We start from the raw sequence: 19719 nt of genomic DNA on the forward strand, positions 1-19719 counted from the left end.
CACAAGGCACTATTTTGGTCCAGCAGCGTAAACCAAGCATATTTTACTGGTGCAGTGCAAGTTTTTTCCAGGGGTCTGTCTCATGACTCTTTTTAGGCCTGTGGCATTTGTTCAAAGAGCATTCATTACATTTGCTCTGTGAAGTCGCTTTTAAGATTCGAAGCTGCCAAAATGGACCCTGTGCTTTACACAGATGCCTGGGGCTCCCCAAGGTCTGTCTGTGTTTAGAGTGAGGCAGGGGGCAGGGCAGAGGGTAACTGCTTCCAGGTTCTCCAGACTTTTCTCAGATTTTTTTTCCTCAGAAACAGAGTTTCATGAAGGCTAGAGTCTCAGGGGCAAGAAATCCAGCCCACTCCCTCACTCCCCCTGCGCCTTCTCTCAGCTGCTTGCATGACTCCTGGCTCCCCGGGCCATGGCTGACTGCCTGTCCCACCACTGGGCAGCCCCCTGGCTGTGACATTCACCTGCACAGGTGATGCTGTTGGCTTGCACTTGGTCATTGCACGTGTGCTTTCGGTCTGCTTCTGTCTGGGTCACAACTAGCTTAAGTCAACAAAGCTGTCTCGTTTCTTTTGCTGACGACACCAGATCTTATAAATCTACCTCTAACCTTTCTCCAGGAGCCCTGTGGCACAGCAGCGAAGAGGTTGGCTACTAATGAAAAGGTCAGCAGTTCGAATCTACCAGTCATACTCCTTGTGGGGCAGTTCTGTTCTGTCCTATAGGGTGGCTATGAGTCGGAATCGACAGCAATGGGGTTGTTTTTCTTTCTTTCTTTTTTTTATTTTTTTAACCTTTCTCCAAGGAACCTACTCTAACTGGAGGAGAAAAAAAAAAAAGTTGCTGTTGAATCTATCTGGCTCATGGCAGCCCCATGTGTCATAGACTAGAGCTGAGCTCCATAGGGTTTTCTTGGCTTTAATCTTTATAGAAGCAGATCATGAGGGCTTTTTTCTTTGTTGCCACTGGGGGGGCTCGACCTGCCAGCTTTTAGTTAGTAGTTGAGAGCAAACCGTTGGCTCCACCCAGGGACCTCTGCTATAACTAGTGGTAACCACATGTCCTAGTTTGTCACTAGCTGTGATAAATAATAGTGCCTCCTTTCACTCTCAGAAAATTTCCTAGTTTGGACAATAAGTGATGTGCCATGCTAACCAGAGTAATCGTCACAGGGACGTTTCCATCCAAGCTCATTGAATCCCCCTTTCTTATTCCCAAACCTTCTACTTATCCTCTTTGAGCTTGGTCTTGAAAGACGGCCCGCATGCACCAGCTGCCCTAGTTGAGAGTGTCTTTCCTGACTCTCAATTCCATGTCTAAAGCAGTTGCAAGTGCCTGCCTCTTCAGCCTCCCAAATGTCTCCTTTCCTTTCCATTCCACTGCTGCTATAGTTTAGCTTGTGTGTATATGTATGTGTGCAGGGGAAGGGGGTGTCACACAATCAGAGTTTTCCTGGTGCCAGGCAGGTAAGTGAATGAAGGGGGCTGGGGACAGACATGTGACCCTGTCGGTTCATCCTTTGTTTTCAAGCTTTTCATAGAGATTTGGGTTCAGTAAATATTTCATTATCCTCTTAATTCTCCGCACAGGAAAAAAAAGGCAGAAGAGCAGTGATAAATGGTGCTGGCCCTCCGCCCTGGTAATGATGAGTAATAGAGAGTAGTGGGGACTGTGGTGAAGCATAGAGTGCATTTCTCATCACGGGGTTCAGCTGCTCTGCAGCCCAGGCCAGGTGAACGTGGCCGTGCAGGAATGTGGGCCCACTCTTGCCAAATCGTCCTACTTTTCAAAAGAAGTTGGAATTCAGGATGGTTTTGATATGAAATCTCCTGATTCATAACTGTGGGTTTAAAACTACTGTGTCGGCCAAACCAAACATCTGCAGCCACTCTTGGCCTGCAGGGTATCGGCTTTCCACTGGGTTAGACCCTTAGCTCCTCTAGTCTAGACTTGTTGTAGTTGTCCTGGTCATCCTGCCCCTTCTAATCCAGCCCCGCATTGCCCAGACCTTCCTTTCCCAGTTAACAGATCTGATTACACAGGCGGTCTCTCTGAAGAGATTTTTCCTATTTCCAGATTTAAGTGCATGTTCCCTAAAGTTGCACTCAAGAGCTTTCTTGCTCTGACTTGACCTCTCTCTCCAGCTGCATCTCCCATCACCCTCCACACCTCCTAGATGTGTTCTCTTCACACAGAACTACTTGCTGCTGTTCCCTGAGCAGTACCAATATTTTAATACCCACCCCTTTTTTCCGCAGTGGTTAAAGCGCTCAGCTGCTAACTAAAGTGTCAGTGGTTGGAACCCACCAACACTCCAGAGGAGAAAGATGTGGCAGTCTGCTTCTGTAAAGGTTACAGAAGCCCTATGGGGCAGCTCTACTCTGTCCTTTAGGGTCGCTATGAGTTGGAATCGACTCGATGGCAGTAGATTTTTTTAATTTAGTTTTCTCTGCTTGCATACTCTTTCCACAAGTCTGGCAAGATTCTTTTCAAGGTCAGATATGGATATCACCGTGCCTGCAAAGTCTTCTCTGAGTGTTTATTTTTGGAATGGAGGCTGGAAAGGAAGGAGCAAAGCAGAACTAGGAAAAGAATTAACGTTTTTATCAAAAGCCTAGTGTGTGCCAAGTACTATATGTATTCTTTTAAGTCTCTCTATAATCCTACAAGAAAAAAACTAAAAACAAAACTGTTGCCGTTGGGTCAATTCTAACTCATAGTGACCCTATAGGACAGAGTAGAACTGCCCCATAGGGTTTCCAAGGAGTGCTTGTTGGGTTCAAACTGCCGACCTTTTGGTTAGTAGCCGTAGCTGTTAACCACTACACCACCAGGGTTTCTATAATCCTACAAGATGGATACTATTATACCCAGTTAGTCATAAGGAAACAGGTTAAATAACTGTTTGGGTTCAGTAAATATTTCATCACCCTCTTAATTCTCCACACAGAAAAAAAAGGCAGAAGAGCAGTGATAAATGGCGCTGGCCCTCTGCCCTGCAACTAGAAACTGGATTTGCACCCATGTCTACCCAGCTCCAAAGTCTGTGCTCCTTCCACTGTTCCCCATAGGGTTGGATTCTTAGCACTAGTGTGAGTGTCGCTCTTTACAGTATTGTGATGTCTTCCTGTTTCCTCCCTGCCAGATTAGGAATCCATTGGCATGAGGGACACAATGTCACTAACACAGAGCTTGGCACCTAGAGCAGCTCCTTGATCCCTTATCAAATGTAATTGACTGGATTATGAACTTGTGTCCTAAAGGCCTTTAAGTAGCCACATCAGTTCATTTCAGGAAATACTGTTGAATTTCTACTATGCCTTGGACTTGGAGGATGAGGTCACGCATAAGAAGGAGCATGTTAGTGATGCTACCATGCAGGTTATAAATCCTGACCAAGTAGAGTCAGGGAAGCTATTGATTTTCAGTTTATCCTATGTTAGTTTATTATGATTAGAATACATGCTACAGCACCTAGAACAGTACCTAGTAATAATAGTTGTTTAATAAATGTTGACCGAATGTTTGACTCTCGTTCCAAATTTGGGACACCTAAAACGACACTAAACTTCCCAGTGTTCCCGTGTACATCCAGTTAATCCTTCTCCTCAGTTCGTGGCAGTTTGGGTTTTTCTGTGCTTGGTGTAGTACAACTCTGTATTATACGCTGTTTCCTCGTTATCCCAGGCCTGGGCCTAACTGCCCTCTCAGCTTAGAAGTTCTAGACTAGAACTTAGGAAAGGAGGGGGAATAAAATGGGTGCCTCGCTCTCACCATCCTTAAGAGCTAGTGGACCCATGATCCTTCCCGGGAGCTGCTGCGGCTCCTGGGTCTGACCTTGCAACAGCGCACCTCACCCTAGCCTCGTTCCTGGACCTCACCCCATGGGATGGCCTCATTTTTCTTGGATGAATTAAGCGCAACGCCAGATATCATGTGAGGATCACCACGTATGCAAATATTTTCATTAATTTCCTTAAAGAAAAAAATTACCTCAAAAACATTAACCAATTTTATATATATTTCCCTAAAACACTTTTCTTTACTCACTTTTTGGTTTTCCTCTGTCTTTTTCTCTCCCTCTCCTTCCCTGCCCCATGTTTTCCATGACTTCTCTGACCCTGTCTTTCCTGATATTTTTCTGTCTCTTCTCCATGCTTATTTCTGCTATGGTTCCTGTCCACTTGTGCGATGTAAGTAGACCACTCTCCTCTCCTGGTGAATAACCAGGATCACAACGGTTGCCTGGTCTGTGCCCATAGTGACCGAATTGATGGGCCCGTAGGCCGATTTTCGTAAACCAGAGCTACCAAGCGTTTCAAAAACAGTCTTGTTTTTGCCAAGGGAGGTGAGCAAATATAGGACTAAGTTTAAACATCCATCCAGAGTTATTTTTGAAGTGATTTCTTCTAAATGAGAAGCATTTGAAAATCTCACAGCTTTCTTTACAAGTAAGTTCCAAAGTCATATGTTTTGCTGGTGTCTGCTGATTAATTAATTACAATCTTGTGACACCGTGAAAATCCCTGGTGGTTGGTTTTATACAGCTGTGGAGAAAACTAAAGCAAGGCCCAGCGACTTTGCCAGTTCTTTCAGGATAGTGGGCATTGAGGCAAAGGGAGATATTTTTTCACTGGTGGTGACCACAGAAGGACAGAAGCCCCAGCCAGACCCGTTTCTCCAGACTCCACAACGGGCAGTTTAGGTCCCTGCGGGGGTGTGGTGAAGTGGAGACATTTGATCTGCTGCTTCTGAAATAACAGATCGGTTATTAGAGAAAGGATTTTTAGTCTCCATATCGGAGCTCGTGTGCACGCTCCTGTACAACTACTTCTTTTTAGAAAAAAAAAACAGTGGTTACATATAGCATAGGAATCAAAATGTATTTTGATTCTCTAAACAAATATGCACTCAGGTTGTGTTTGTTGTTGATAGTTGAAGATGTCAGACCCAGGCAAATCTGCCAGCTTCTACCCGTTTAGGGTCTAATGCCTCTGGATCTGTTTTATCTTGGCCTCTTACTTTTTCTCCTGACTCCCTGCTATACCCAGTGCTCCATTATTTCACTTCTGATAGCTCCTCCTTGACAAGAGCAGAAGAAAAGGAAAAGTTATAGCTGGTTGCTTAGAAAGCAGCATTTAAAGCTCTGGTGAAGGATTTGATAAGGAAAGAAAAGAGACTGATGAGTTAAAATCGACTTTTAAAGTTCTTGGTGCGTTTCTCTGTACTTGCTTGGCTCCTGTCACCCCTTCTCCTTGATGTAGATAAAGGGGGCCGAGACCGAAGGACTTCTGGGATGCATTTTTCACCTTGGCATTAGATGAGGTCGGAAGATCTCATTTATGCTCTCATTCACTCTCCTTCTCTGCTGCAGGTTTGTACTGTTCACAGAGGACTTGTTGATGTCATTGCTGAATGTGACTCCAATACACACACGCATGCATGCATGAGGACACGTGGAACTGTGGCCTTCTTTCTAAAAATAGGCAGCTAAAGAGACAGCGGGATCTTTCTCTGCTTAATTCGAGTACTGTACTTAATTCCAGTATCTACGGCCGTGTGAGATGAAGAGAGGGCCACATCTGCATTGCTGCCTCTACTCTTGTCTCCTCAGAGAAGATCTGCCAAAAAAAAAAAAACAAAACTTAGTTTATGGATATCACTATTTGCAGAGGCAGGGAAGCGTTATTGTGTCTGCTCCTTTAGCCAAGCCTGTTCTGATGAACCCAGGCACGTAAGCCAGTTCGGCCTCTTGGATGATTACTTTTTCCTCTGCAGTAACACTCTGACTTTAAAAGGCACATTTTATTTTCTTCTGAGACTACAAATATTGAGAAAGGTGTTTGCGTTTCTTCACTGAAATCAGTTTTTAATTGTTTGTAAGTCATAAGCTCTAGTTTCAAATGACGGTTTGGTCACAGGGTGGTTGCCTTTTTTGGAATTGTGCACAGAGCCCAGGGCACAAGTACAGATGAAGGATGTAGGTTTCTCACCACCACTGGGTTCTCCAAAACCAACATGGCTTTTCTGCAAAGAGACCAGAGCCGCATTCTTCAGGTGTCTGTTTTCTTTAAGGGGGATATTTTGAGGAAACCTAAAAGGGAAGAACTGAACATTTAGGAAAAACATATTTTCACAGCAGGATATTGCTTTTTCTCTTTTTTCGGTTTAGGTTTTTCATTTGCTACAAGCCTACTCAGACTCCAAACACAGAACGAATTCAGACTTTCAGCAGGAGCTGACTGACATCACTGTCTGTACCAAAGCCAAACTCTGGCTGGCCAAGAGGTATGTTAAAACCCCACATGAGCAAGAAGTTATCAGGGGTTAGGAACACATTCGAGAGTTGCTGTTTCTAGTTGCGGGGACTTCTAAAAGCCTTTGGCATGAGTTTTCTAAACTTTTTGGAGTATGTATCCTTTTAGAACTTTGGGTTGTGGTAAAGAAAGAAAAATATTTTCTCGACGATTTTTCTAACACTGCTGCTTGCCTGAGGGGCATGTAATATGGCTTTTTATCTGTCCGCAAATCAGCCTGCCCTTATTAATACCTGCTGCGTGCCCAGCCCTGTGTTAGATACTGTAACAATGAAAAGCAGTAACTGTCTAAATCACGTGGTAGTAACTCTTAGAAGTCCCATGGCAATTCAGAGGTTAGAGGGCGGTGTAGGACTTGAGCAGGCACCGAGAATGGACAGGATGTGATAGGAGGAGGGGACAGAAGTGGCCATTTTTAGGTGGGTAGTACAGTAGGTTGAATAAACAAGGCAGAGAAGAGTGAATACGTTATTTTTTTTCATCCTTGTCATCATTATTTTATTCTAGAACATAGAACATTTCCTATGTGAAAAAGGAAGGAGAAAGAAGAATTTCTCGTGTCATTCATATGGCATCCTCTCTGTAAAACCGTATTCAAAAATCCATGTCGCAGGATGCTGATATTATAGGACAAGTGTTAGCATGAGAGCCCCAGCAGAGAGTCTGAAAGGGGCCCACCTGCTACAACATCCTGTGCTGTAGGACATGGCATTCATTAAAGGCTCAGTGTATTGACTGCCTAATGTTGCAGCCTACCTTTTTTATTTTTCGAAAAAAATACACTTTTGTTGGGCTCCCCACCTTATTTGCTCAGTCACGTAATGACGCCTGCAAATCAGTTCAATTCAATAAAGTATTATTGAGTGCAGACTGCTTGCCAAGCTTTTTGTTAGGAAATACCAGGGACGCAGAGATACAGGAGACCTCGTACCTGTTTTCAAGGAACTCATATTCAGGTGGGGAGAAAGATATGTGAATAAATAATTTTTATCCTATATGATAAGTGTAATAACAACATATGTAGTAGGTACAGGAGCAACCCGGAGAAGGGACAGGGGAGAGCTGACTTTGAACTGGCCTTCAAGAGATGAGTAGAATTTTGCCCGGTGGACAAGGTAGGCTTAGGTGACAGTATATGCAGAGACATGGTGGTATGGAATGGTGTGGTAAGTGTGAAGACTACAAGGAGGTTAGCCCTTCTGACACCTAAATTATAAGGCACATGTGCAGAGAATGAGGCTGAATAAATACATGGAGGCCACCCGGCAAAAGCTCCTAAAGGGAACTTTTAGAAGGGGAGCCAGTGAAGGATGTCCGATGTGTGCATATGTGTGTGTCAATATTGGTCTAAACACCCGTAGCTTTGGATAGGGATACTGATGGGGAAATTCTAAATCTGAGTTTTGTTTTCTCCCTTATATTTAGAAAGTAGGATTGGTTAGCCATAAACTGCTTTCCTTCAGCTTAGGGTCATTTGCCTTCTGCAGGGCTCTTAGACTACCCGCAAAGATGCATCTACTGGGAAAACAGGGGGGCTGAATCATGATCACGCTTGTGCTCTTAGCTGTTTACCAATTAATTGCCAGATCCTCCTAGTTATTGTTTCTGGAGACCAGGAAATCAGGGCTTTCCCGAAATAATCCTGTTGAAACCCCTATCTCTATCTCCAGCCAGAACTGCCCCAAGACAGAATCCTAACTCTCCGGTTCTTAACAGTTCTGTAAGGAAGGAGTTTCTGCCACCATAGCTTGGTACCCCATCATGGTTCTCATGGAAATTCATCACCCGCCGGCTCCCGGAGTCCATTCCTTCTTGTCAGATGGGGTGGAGTAGCGGAGTTGCAGGCGTTCAGTGCTGTGCCTGAAGACGGATGACTCAGCTGCCGATCCTCTTCAGCTGGAGAAGTTCTCCTGGCCTCTTGTAACCTTCCGCATGGTCGCTATTGCTATTTTCATCATCTCCCCCCTCCTTCTGATTTTCTCCGTGACTTTGCAGCCCTAGAAAACAAAGGCACGAATCACTGGCAGTTTGCTGGGTTTCTGCCTTCCTTGCCCAGAGTCCAGGAAAGCCACTTCTCTGTTTCCAGTGCAGTCAACTCTCTGTTATCCAAGTGTGAATTTCCCACTTTGTGGGTGGTCTGTAGATGGTTCCTAGCACCAGACTTCCTCTTGATTCCCAACATGACTTTTATTAGTATTAATCAGGATGTGTTCAGAGGCCAGAGTACTGAGTTAGGGAGGAAAGTATACTGCCAAAGCACAATGTGTTCCAAAGGAATTTATTGGTCTTCCTTGACAGGATAACCTTGAGGTTCTTGAATGGGAAATTATAGAGTTGGGTATAAGTGAGGAAGTCTCAGCCTGCTATATGCCTGCTCTGTCCCTGAGACCATCTGGGAGTGTTGCCTCAGGAGGTGTTTGTCTGCACTAGTAACTCCATGCTTAGGTGGACCTACTCTGGGTCTTAGTGTGGCCTCCTTCTCAAAGCAGACCCCTGTCTTCACATTCTCACCTGCCTGTCCCGTGAAAGATGTTATAATACACAGTATTCAAAATTCAACTGCTGAAGTGGTTTATGTTCCTAGTAATTTACACATGAAAGAGGAATAAATGTTCCTTTGAACCAACTAAGAATTTTCTGTATCTTTTGAGTATAAGCTATGAGACACTAATGTTATTGCAAAAAAAAAAAAAAATGTTATTTTAAATTTTAGCCCTAACACCTTTTCCTTCTATAATTTATTTGATCATTAGCTTGGGTTGACTCAGTCCAATAAGTACAGAAACATTAGTGAGGGTGTCTTTTGTCCTTTTATGCCCAAAGAAGATTTTTTTTTTTAAGTTCATTGGAACCATTGGGTAACCAATTTACTTTTTAAATTTTGACCCTGAAATTGAGGGCACGTAAAATAAAGACTTTTGTCGTATGTTTGTGTTTGACTTTGCAAGATTAATAAGGATTTATACGAGGTGATTAAGCAATAGCCATGGAGTTGTTGGGGAATTTTTGGTGATGAATGGCCAGCTGGCAACATAGCCTGAGCAAAGGACTGGGCATCTGCTCTTAGAGGCCGCTTTTCATTCCAAGATGTCAAAGCCCTTATGGAAATCAGCTCATTAATCCTTCAAGTCCCTTCCTTCCCCGTTTCACTCCATCCTCCTTCTAGTTCACTGTCTCTCTCATGGTGCAAAGTCCATTTACCACTGAAGGAAAACTAAGCTGATCCAGGCCAGGAACTGAGGGAGAATAGGGGTCAGTGGCTAGCCTGGAGAGGCTGGCTGTGGGCACCATGAAAGAGGACTTGCTGTATGCAGATTCCAGCTTGGCTCTCGCAGCTGGATCATCGGCTCTGCCTAAACAGGAGGGGCTTTGAAAAAGCCCTGTCAAATAGGACTCAGAGGAGAAAAGACATGTCTCTGGTTGAGAGTTGGAATTTCTATCATATTGTGCTTAAAATTTCTCCGGAATGAATTTGGTTATCTAATGTCTCTTTCTTTGGTTATAAAAGGAAAAAAAGAATGTGCGTGTGTGTGTGTGTGTGTGTTCCTTTATAGTAAATTTAGTGAACTGATCCAACTGTGATGATCAGCTACTAAAGTTTTTTCACTTTTTTTTTTCTTCTTGATTGTGAGTGTACTGTATGCTTATCACAGAAAATTAATCAAGTACAGAATTTGGAAAAGAGAATAAGAGTCTATTCTCCTCATATCCAGTGGACACCACTATTGCTGGTTAAGAGCTTGATGTGGTTACTACTTTTCTTCTATGCTTTTTTTTTTTTTTTTGCAGAGTTGAGGTTACACTGTATGTATATGTTATTTTTCACTTAACAATATCCTAAGAGCATTTACTATTATTATTAAAAACTCATTGTACCCCATCACACCTCCCTAGAGGCAATCATTGTCCTGCCTTTTTATGATAACTATTTATTTGCTTTTCTTCCTGCTTTTACCACCTGTGCATCTCCAAAAATGAAAGTTCTTCCCGTTTTTTAATTTAAAAAAATTCTTTGAAAATGTCATTTTTTTAAAGGTAGTGTATTTTTGTCAGAATAATTAGCTATTAAGTTTACTTAAACCATTGCTTCATTGCTGGCTATTCAGTTTGCTACCCATTTTTAAATGTCATAAGTAACGTTCCCGTCAACATATCAATGAATCTTCCCATCAAGAGTACATGGGAGACCTCCCCTAAAATTTTAAAAATTAAGTTAAGGAAGCTTAGGCTTTTTGAATGCCTGTGGCATGCCAAGCTCTGTATTAGATTTGTAAGTATTATTTCATTAACTCTTCTCAAAATTCCATTAGTATATGCAAATCCACTTTTCTGCAGTGTAAAACAATTGAGCAGACAAACCCTGTGTCTAAGACCCCCAGCATAGTCAACAATTCATCTTGGCATGAGATAAGAGAGAAGTCAAACAAGTAGGTATTTTTTCATTTTTCTCTTACTATATTACTATACTGTTTGTACAGTACCCTCACGTTTTTATTGTTCTGGCTCAATGAAGTCTTCTCCTGGGCTCTTCACAGGCCTGGGCTCAGCCTGCGCATACCATACACTCTTGCCAGGGATCAAATGGGTCATAGATGTGTTTTGTTTGACTTGCATGGGCTTTAAATTGTTTTTTAATTAGTTGTTGACATTTAAAGATCAAGAAATTTCACAATAAGCCTAAATTTCCAGCTTCTCTTGAAAAACTAGGAGATCTGGAAATACCAGGCTCACATTCTCACAGCCACCATGGGCCATAGCTGAATATTGGTCTTCCTCTCTTGATGGCTCTCCCTGCTTCACCATTGTCCTCTCCCAGCCACTTCTCTCATTATGTTACCTGCTGAGTTTTCATAGAAATAAGAGTTTGTGACTCTTGGTATACGCAGTTATTAAGTACCAGAGTGGCCGATGGTGAGTTTTTACGCCACTCCACACAGTACTTCTTCTCTATGCTGGTGGCTGCATATTAGAATGATCTGGGGAGGTTTTAAAACCTACCTATGCCGGGCTCCACTCCCAGATTTTCTGATTTACTTGGTCTGGGGTGGGCCCAGGCATTGGTACTTCTTAAAAGTTCTCCAGGAGATTCTAAAATGCAGTCAATTTGAGAACTGTTGATGCTTTTGTGTCCATCCCAACTGCTTGAGGGAAAGGGGAAAGGATGGAGTGCCATTTGCCCCTCCAAAATTCAGAGTCTGAGTTCCACCAAGAGTTTCATCCATCTGTCAAAATTGGCAAACTATTGAGAGAAGACCATGGAGCCGGGGCTCCCCCACAAAGTTAAGTGGAGTCTGTAGAATTCCAGGGAAAGGCATGGTGGGAACCAAGTCTGATGAAGTACGGAGTAAAATAGCAGAAGGCTTTTGGATTAATCTTCTCAGGCCAAAGATTCATCCAGAAAAGGTGGATTGGCTGCCTCGCTAGCCTGCTACCCAGGAGTTATAACTCATAGAATGTTCCACTGACATGCCAGAGTGAAGGATACAGACCATTTTGTAGTTTCATATATGAGTGAATTTCCAAGGTTGGGTGCTTAAAAGCTAATTTAGCAAGTTATTTTAAATTACATCAGTTGCTCTCAGAAGTACCATTTAAACCTGATACTCTGGTGTGGTTGATTATCCTGGAAGCTCATGGCACATTTTCATTTTTTGAGGCTTAAATAGAATAGACTATACTTGTATCACTTAATTCAGTAAATATTTATTGAGCTCTGCTGTGTGCCAGACTATATTAAATACTGTACTATTTATTAAAACCACTACTTCGGTGTAGAGAGGGCAACAAAACAAAGGCTTACAAAATAGAATCATAGGACTAGAATTTTAGAGCTGGAAAGAATCATAAAGTTTACGGTAGTCTGCTCCCAGGCCCATGCAGATGGGAAACTGTGGCCCAGAAAGGTCAGGCGATTTGTCCAGAGTTGCCCAAATGAGCAGGAGCAAGATCCTGCCTGGCAACTGTTAACATTTGTTGAGGACTTACGGCTCAGCTCCTTGTCAGGCTCTTTCTACTGGGCCCCGCCTCCTCCATCTGTTCAGGCAGTGTTTTTATGTCAAGGCTTTGAATGGCGCCAACTTAAGCATTCTCTAGAACAGGGCTCTCAAACTTCAATGTGCCCACAAATCACCTGTGGATCTTGTTAAAATGCAGGTTCTCGTTTTAGGGCCCGAGGAGTCTGCATTTCTCAGAAGCTTACAGGGATTCCTGTGCTGCTGGTCTTGGGACCACAGTACATACTTCGAGGAGCCCTCAGTTTGAAATACACCCTCATGCCCTCATTTGTAAGGGCTCAAGCCTGGCTCTTGGAGTCACACGAGAGGTCTGAAGCTATGGAAGTGATCATCCCAGGACTCTTTCCCTTCCACCTAGGTGACCTGCAGTGAGGGGCTGCTTGTCTGGGTAGCCATCCCAGAGGCCTCAGCACCTGGGGTAGGAGCGGTCCTTTGTTGGCATGTAGTGAGTAATTACCATTTTGAACAATAACAGTCTGATATTCTGGTGAGAAAAACAGGCTGTCAGGAATACAACAGCAAATCCCAAGGTTACTAGAAAAGCATCCTTGGGGAAGAAGCTTTTGAATACAACCATGCCGATGTGGGGAGAGATGGTGGTGGAGCCAATGTTTTTGAGCACCTGCTCTGTGTGCCAGACCTAAGGATTTGATGATTTGTTACCCCAAGTTAATTCTTTTTTATCTTTTAGAAATTCTATTTTACACTTTTTAAAAGAGCTTTTTTTACACTTAAAAAAAAAAAACCAGTGCCATCGACTCATACATACACATATTTCCATCTTTCGCTCTTAATTATACATAAACCCAGAACAAAAAAAAAATAAGTAAAATAAGTTCGTTAAGAATCCTAAATGTATTCACCTTCAGAGTTCTACTCTTGACTGAATCACCTTTCAACTCTGAGCCATTGATGTCCATGTCTTTCCACAGAATATTGTCATCAAGAGCATTGGCCCAAGTGAATTCTTATTTGTAAAAATTAACTACACGATCCATCCACTTCCTGTACAACCTCCCCATCAGTGCTCCAAACACCCCCATTCACCCCTCATCTGCTTCTCATCTCCTCTCCATCTTCTTAGCACAGATACTTCCAATCCCTTTTCCATCTCCTTCCCTGCCCACCCCCTCATACACACTCCCAGCTGTTACCCCATTTTCTCTCTTGCTTCCCCATCCCCACTGTCTGAGTGGTATGTGCACTCCTTAAAGGCCTGCTGATTTAAATGAGTAAGGAATATATGCTCCTAGAGATGAAGCTCTATAAGCTTTTTGTGGCACACCCAGCTCTGCCCTAGGGGGTCTGTGGCCAGCTGCAAAAGTTCTGGTTTAGGATTCTGTTTTGTTTTTCAGCTGAAGACAGCATTTATTTTCTAACCACCAGATTTATTTGCCCAAAAGACTGCAATTCTCAGGCAGAACTTCTGGGGTTTAAGGCTGATTCCACTTTTCTCAATGCCCCTTAGTCCCTTCCCAAATCCCTCATGCCTCTTGGACATGTCCCCTCCGACAAGGAAGAGGTCCTTCTTTCCCAACAACTTGAAGTAAAGAGAGGCCTCAGCGCTTTGCCATAGCTGTAGGTTGCTGCGTCACTCCCATGCCATGGAAAGGAATCCAGTCCAGAAGGATTGTTAAAGTATTCAGATGACCATGTAGCATTTTAAGGCTATCATTTGTGGTCCCTGCAAGGGAAGCAAGCCTTAACAGGAGTGGTTGGTTACATAGCAAGTTTCCACCATTGCTGGGGGTTATGTTTTGCTTTTGGCTTGTTTCTTCTTTCTCTCTTCTGTCCCTCTCTCCCTTGCTATCTTTTTTTTTTTTTTAATCCCCATCAAATAAAAATTTCCCATCCCCTCCCCCCTACCACCACCTCGTTTTTAATTTTAGAAAAACGGGAGGGTGATAACTGCTTTTCTTTCAGCTCCAGATTCTACTGGGGGAGGGAGGCTGTCATTAGGAGTGCTCTAATCCTCCAGCTCAGCCTATTTGAAATCTCCTTGAGCCTCGAGTAGATTTGAGTGATGAGAGAAAAGGAATTGGTGTGTTTTAGACCCAAGCTTGTTAACATTTGTTCACTTCCCTTCTAGACTTCTCAGGAATGTTTAAGGTCATGCTACCTCGGGATGAGATCCTGTTTGTATTTTTTAAAAACAGAAAGAAACATTAAGTTACCACATTTCAGTCCAAACCAGTGGAACAAGGTACAAAACATATTCATTAGATAGTCCTTTTAAAAATATACCTCTTGTCTTGAAGGAATAAACTGTATGAAGTATTTCTTGTTGACAGGCTGAGCTTACGGAAAGCAGTCTGGGTAAAATCAGTCAGAAGTGATCAATATATTAAACCGAGCCTTTGAGTAAGTTCCCCTAGATCAAAGCAGAGAAAAGTACAAAATAGTCCTTTTATGCAACTGCACGCCAAGAATTCATCCCCCAACTGCTTCTTATTTCTACTTTTTAAATATAGAAACCTGCGAAATTAACTAGGGTGACAATTAGTTTGATAGAGGGATCAGAAGTATCTGTCTTGTTCCACTTGTAGCTGTTGGCTTATTGGAGTATTGCCGTTGGAAGACTTGGGCAATGTTGTCATTGCCTGGCTCTGTGTGGGAGTGCAGGCTTTAAGTATCTTCAACACATTTTCATAATACTATGTAAAACCCTAATATAGATTTTTAAAAAACCATTGCTGTCAAATTGATTCCAACTGATAGCAGAGTAGAACTGCCCCATAAGGTTTCCAATAAGCAGATGATGTAGATAGTAGGTTATTTTTTTTTCTTTAGCATGTAACACGTTCAGTCTTCTGGGGAGGCAAATGAACACCCTGGATACCATCAGTGAGTCCACTCACAATGAATTCAAACTACTTCAGATTCACAGACAGTATGTCAATGTAGTAGGCACAGTGGGAGATACAAAGATGAGTAAGGTATTATCCCTCTTTCTAAAACCAAGTGGGTAAGATAGGTATGTACTTAATAAACTGTATACAAGAAGTTGGTCAATTCTGAAATGAGGTTAAAGGGCATTGGGGGAGCTGAGAAGGAAGAAATAAATGCCAACTTGTGGGATCTGAAGGAAATCTAACAGAAGATAGAAATCTTTAAAGGCTGAGTGAGACTTAATTGTTAGATAAGGTTAATAGAGTAGAGAATGAGTGAAGTTATACTGGTATAGAGCCCTTGCTGTTAAGTATATTGTGATAGTGTCATTGCTCAGGTACAAAGAATGAATCTTAGTACTGTCAGTGTTCAGTTAAGTAGTATCCAATCTAATTGAAAAGAGAGAATTTACCCCTGGGAAACAATTAACCTACGATGAAGTACATATAGAAGTTTTAATTCTATAGTATATATAAAAAGTTCAGAAAAGGATGTGGACTGGGATAGCCAGTGTCAATGGATTGAATTGTGTCCCCCCCAAAATACCTGTCAACTTAGCTGGGCCATGAGTCCTGTATTGTGTGATTATCCACCATTTTATGTGATTCCCCCATGTGTTGCAAATCCTTTCACTGTGATGTAATGGGATGGATTAGCGGCAGTTATACTGATGAGATCTATAAAATTAGATAGTGTCTTAAGCCAATCTCTTTTGAAATATAAAAGAAGCAAGCAGAGAGACAGGGGGACCTCATACCACCAAGAAAGCAATGCTAAGAGCAGAGTGCATGCTTTGGACCCGGGGTCCCTGCACTGAGAAGCCCCTCGACTGGGGGAAGATTGATGACAAGGATCTTCCTCTAGAGCTGACAGAGAAAGAAAGCCTTCCCCTGGAGCTGACACCTTGAATTTGGACTTGTAGCCTACTAGACTGCGAGGGAATAAATTTGTTTGTGAAAGCCATCCACTTGTGGTATTTCTGTTATAACAGCACTAGAAGACTAAGACAGCGAGGGAGGGCTTTCTGGAGGAGTTAGGCATTTCATCTGGGTCTTAAAGCATGGGTATGATTTGGAAACTCCAGAAGGGGCGGGAAAAGAGCATGCCAAGATGGCCGACAACATGTGCAATGGCATACTGAGGGGGATGCATGTGGACCAGTGAGGAGATAGAGCCGAAAAAGAGATGGTGTGTTTTGGAGAGCAGTGCGAGATTTGGTAAGAGCCCAGTTGTAAAGGACCTTAAATGCCAGCCAGCGAAATTTGGATTTGACCAAGAGTTAAGAGAAAGTCAGTAAGCTCAGGCTCACACTGGTAAGGAGACTGCTGTCTGTATGCACGTGAGATGCCCTGGGAAGTATCTTGAAGGTTTTCCAGCTTCTCTTGACTGGCAACAAAATTTCTAGCATCTCCTGAGGATTAGCAAAAAGCTCTCTAGTAGCAGTTGATCAACTCTCTGTCCCTACGACCTGGAAGCCCATGTTGTCTGCCTGGGCAGCTAGTGATGAGAATAGAGATGTTTATATGCACATTAGACCACATGTCTTTTGTCTTCCCAATGTTGCTAAGAGGACCATAGAACCAAAGAATTTTGTATCAGGAGAAGGAATTTAGAGATCACCTAATCTAGATCATCCAGAATTCATCTGATCCAGTAGAATCCTTTCTTTGAACAGAAGCTTAAGTGGAAATTCAAGATGTTAAAAATAGTGGGGATGGTAAATATAGTTCAAGCTGAGATGGGGGCCTGGAAGCCCACCTGCTTGGCTTCCTTCCCATTGGGAGTCCCAACAGGGACTAAGAGGAGCACCCTAACTGCCTGTTTCAAAACATCGATCTAATCCACATCTATATTTGTAGAAGAAGAAATTGAGAGAGGGCAGGTGACTTCCTCCTCCTTGACAGATGTGCTGGCTGAGAAGATGGCCCAAGTGAGGGATGTAAGAATCAACCTTCTTCTCTGCCTCTTACTCAGCTTCCTTCCTGCTACTGCAGCCTGATCATCCTCACAGAAGGACTACAGCCCCTACCCTCAGGCTGCCCAGGATTCTTTCCCAGGTGCTACCCTCCTTGGACAGGGCCCCGTCCAACTCCAGACCTTTTTGCCATCAAAGTTTAACTCTTCTGGGTCCTATTCCCTCAGAAATCTACTCTCAGCTGACGGGCAGCCACTTAATCTGACCAATAAATTCCTGCTAATACATTCATGCTACAGTTTAGTGTGTAAATAAGTTGATTCTTCTGGGTCACACAGCTTTTCAGTAGTGATCTTTGGGAGGTGGTACCTTAACTGAAGCCAGTAACTCTGAAAGCAGGCTTTCTGGCAATGTGCAGGCCTGACAGGAGCATTTCTTTAGTCCTGCTCTGCCTCCTGCTTCTCTGCCTTCATGTTGAGCTCACCCAGCCCTGGTACTTTTTTGTCTTGTGTGGCCAGGCCTTAGGCTACCTCCCAGAAGGCTAGTGGGGAATATGGGCTAGTCTTGTGTGAATGGGCTGAGGGGGCAGCTCTGAGAGAGGCCCTTGAAAACCTCACTTTCCTTTCCTTCCCTCGTCTGCCAGTGGTGCCCAGGCTTCTTCCGTGATTGGACTGGCCTGCAGACCTCTTGAAATAACAGCTTCCCACGCAAGCTCAGAGGCTTATTCCAGGGTTCCTTGAGCCAGAAGGGACCCTCACAGGCCTGAAAGCCCTGTATACCTGGATGACCATGGGGAGGGTTATTTTTAAAGGCCTTGGTGGATGGCAGAGCTTCTGTGTCACCTGTAAAATGCACTGTGCTGAAGTTGAGAGGCAGAGTGCACTCAAGGAAGCAGGTCTGGGTTCTAGTTCCCACTTGGCTACTAACCACCCTGCAACTTCTCTGCATCTCAGCTTTTATCATCTGTAAAGTGGAAACTCTAAAATAAGAATGTGAAATAGATGAGGGGAGGGAAAGAGGGAGGGACATGGTGATGTGAAAGTATAAAAGAACCAAGCAAATATAGGGAATATATATTGTCAAAATAACTCTTTATTCACAAAGTCGGCCATGTTTAAAACGTGCCTTCCTAAGGGCCACATAAACTAGAGACTACATTCTCCTGAGACCGAAAGAACTAGATGGTGCCCAACTACAACCGATGACTGCCCTGACAGGTAACACAACAGAGAACCCCTGAGGGAGCAGGAGAGCAATGGGATGCAGACCCCAAATTCTCATAAAAAGACCAGACTTAATGGTATGACTGAGACTAGAATGACCCCAGAGGTCATGGTCCCCAGACCTTCTGTTAGCCCAAGACAGGAACCATTCCCAAAGCCAACTCTTCAAACAGGGATTGGACTGGACTATGGGATAGAAAATGATACTGGTGAAGAGTGAGCTTCTTAGATCAAGTAGACACATGGGACTATGTGGGCAGCTCCTTTCTGGAGGGGAGATGAAAGGGCAGAGGGGGTCAGAAGATGGCTAAATGGACACGAACAGAGAGCGTGGAGCGAAGGAGTGTGCTGTCTCATTAGGGGGAGAGCAATTAGGAGTATATAATAAGGTGATTATACATTTTTGTATGAGAGTCCGACTTGATTTGTAAACTTTCACTTAAAGAACAATAAAAAAAAAAAAAAGGCCTTCTTGTCAGTCCTCAGAGAAACAGCTGTGCTTGGAGCCTTGCTCTCCACCAGACTGGCTCAGTCGACACAACACCAGACCATGTAGTTGTTAATGTCCTGCAAACCAAAATACTCTTATTGTTTGGCATGATGTCTCACTTTTCATCTGATTGTGTTTGGGACACATAGATACAGTTTGTTTGTCTAAATAACCTTGATTCTGTTCTTGGTTTTTGCCCTGATCTTGGATAGGTCATTTAAGCTGATGAGTTACATTGTTTATTTGTGAAAATGGCAATAATAATGCCTATTTTTTTTCCTCGTTAGGAATTTTATAAACTGAAGTAGGAATTTTCTTTGCAGATAAAACTTAAAAAAAAAAATACATTGATATTATTATTATCATTGTTACTATTATTGCCAGAGCTAATTTCCAAGCAAGTTCATGTTAGCACAGTTCTGTTGACTGTGCTGTTAGAAATTCTCACGTTGTGATATACATACTAACTTCTCATGCAGCTTCCAGAAGTTTCCACGCGCTTATTTGTCATTATTTTATACTCCTAGGGAAAAACCAAAAACGCCAAACCCATTGCCATTGAGCCAATTCCGACTGATAGTAACCCTATAGAACAGAGTAGAACTTCCCTATAGGGTTTCTAAGGCTGTAATCTTTACAGGAGCAGATCACCCCACCCTTCTGCCACAGAGCAGCTGGTGGGTTCAAACTGTCAACTTTTCAGTTAGCTGAGCACTTTAACCACTGTGCCACCAGGACTCCTTCCTAGGGAAAAAGCAAGGGGAATTCTGTTAGCATTGTATGTAATAACTGAAGCTTTGTATCCTCCAAGGCCCACACTGTACAATAATAGGTTTCTTGAATCCCACTTTTCTCCCATAATTCCCAGCAC

The 19719-nt window shown here is 43.1% G+C and overlaps 1 protein-coding gene across 6 annotated transcripts in view; it reads left to right on the forward strand.

The window, feature by feature from the left end:
* The window catches only part of THADA (THADA armadillo repeat containing), a 360989-nt gene that overhangs the window by 235039 nt on the left and 106231 nt on the right, over positions 1–19719 (forward strand). For all 6 annotated transcript variants that reach the window (XM_049870444.1, XM_049870443.1, XM_049870447.1 and 3 more), the window contains one exon: positions 6173–6288. In XM_049870444.1, coding sequence (XP_049726401.1) covers positions 6173–6288 — 116 coding nt within the window. The remainder of the gene's footprint in view (positions 1–6172; positions 6289–19719) is intronic.

This window comes from Elephas maximus, chromosome 26, assembly GCF_024166365.1.
Source record: "Elephas maximus indicus isolate mEleMax1 chromosome 26, mEleMax1 primary haplotype, whole genome shotgun sequence".
Lineage (NCBI taxonomy): Eukaryota > Metazoa > Chordata > Mammalia > Proboscidea > Elephantidae > Elephas > Elephas maximus.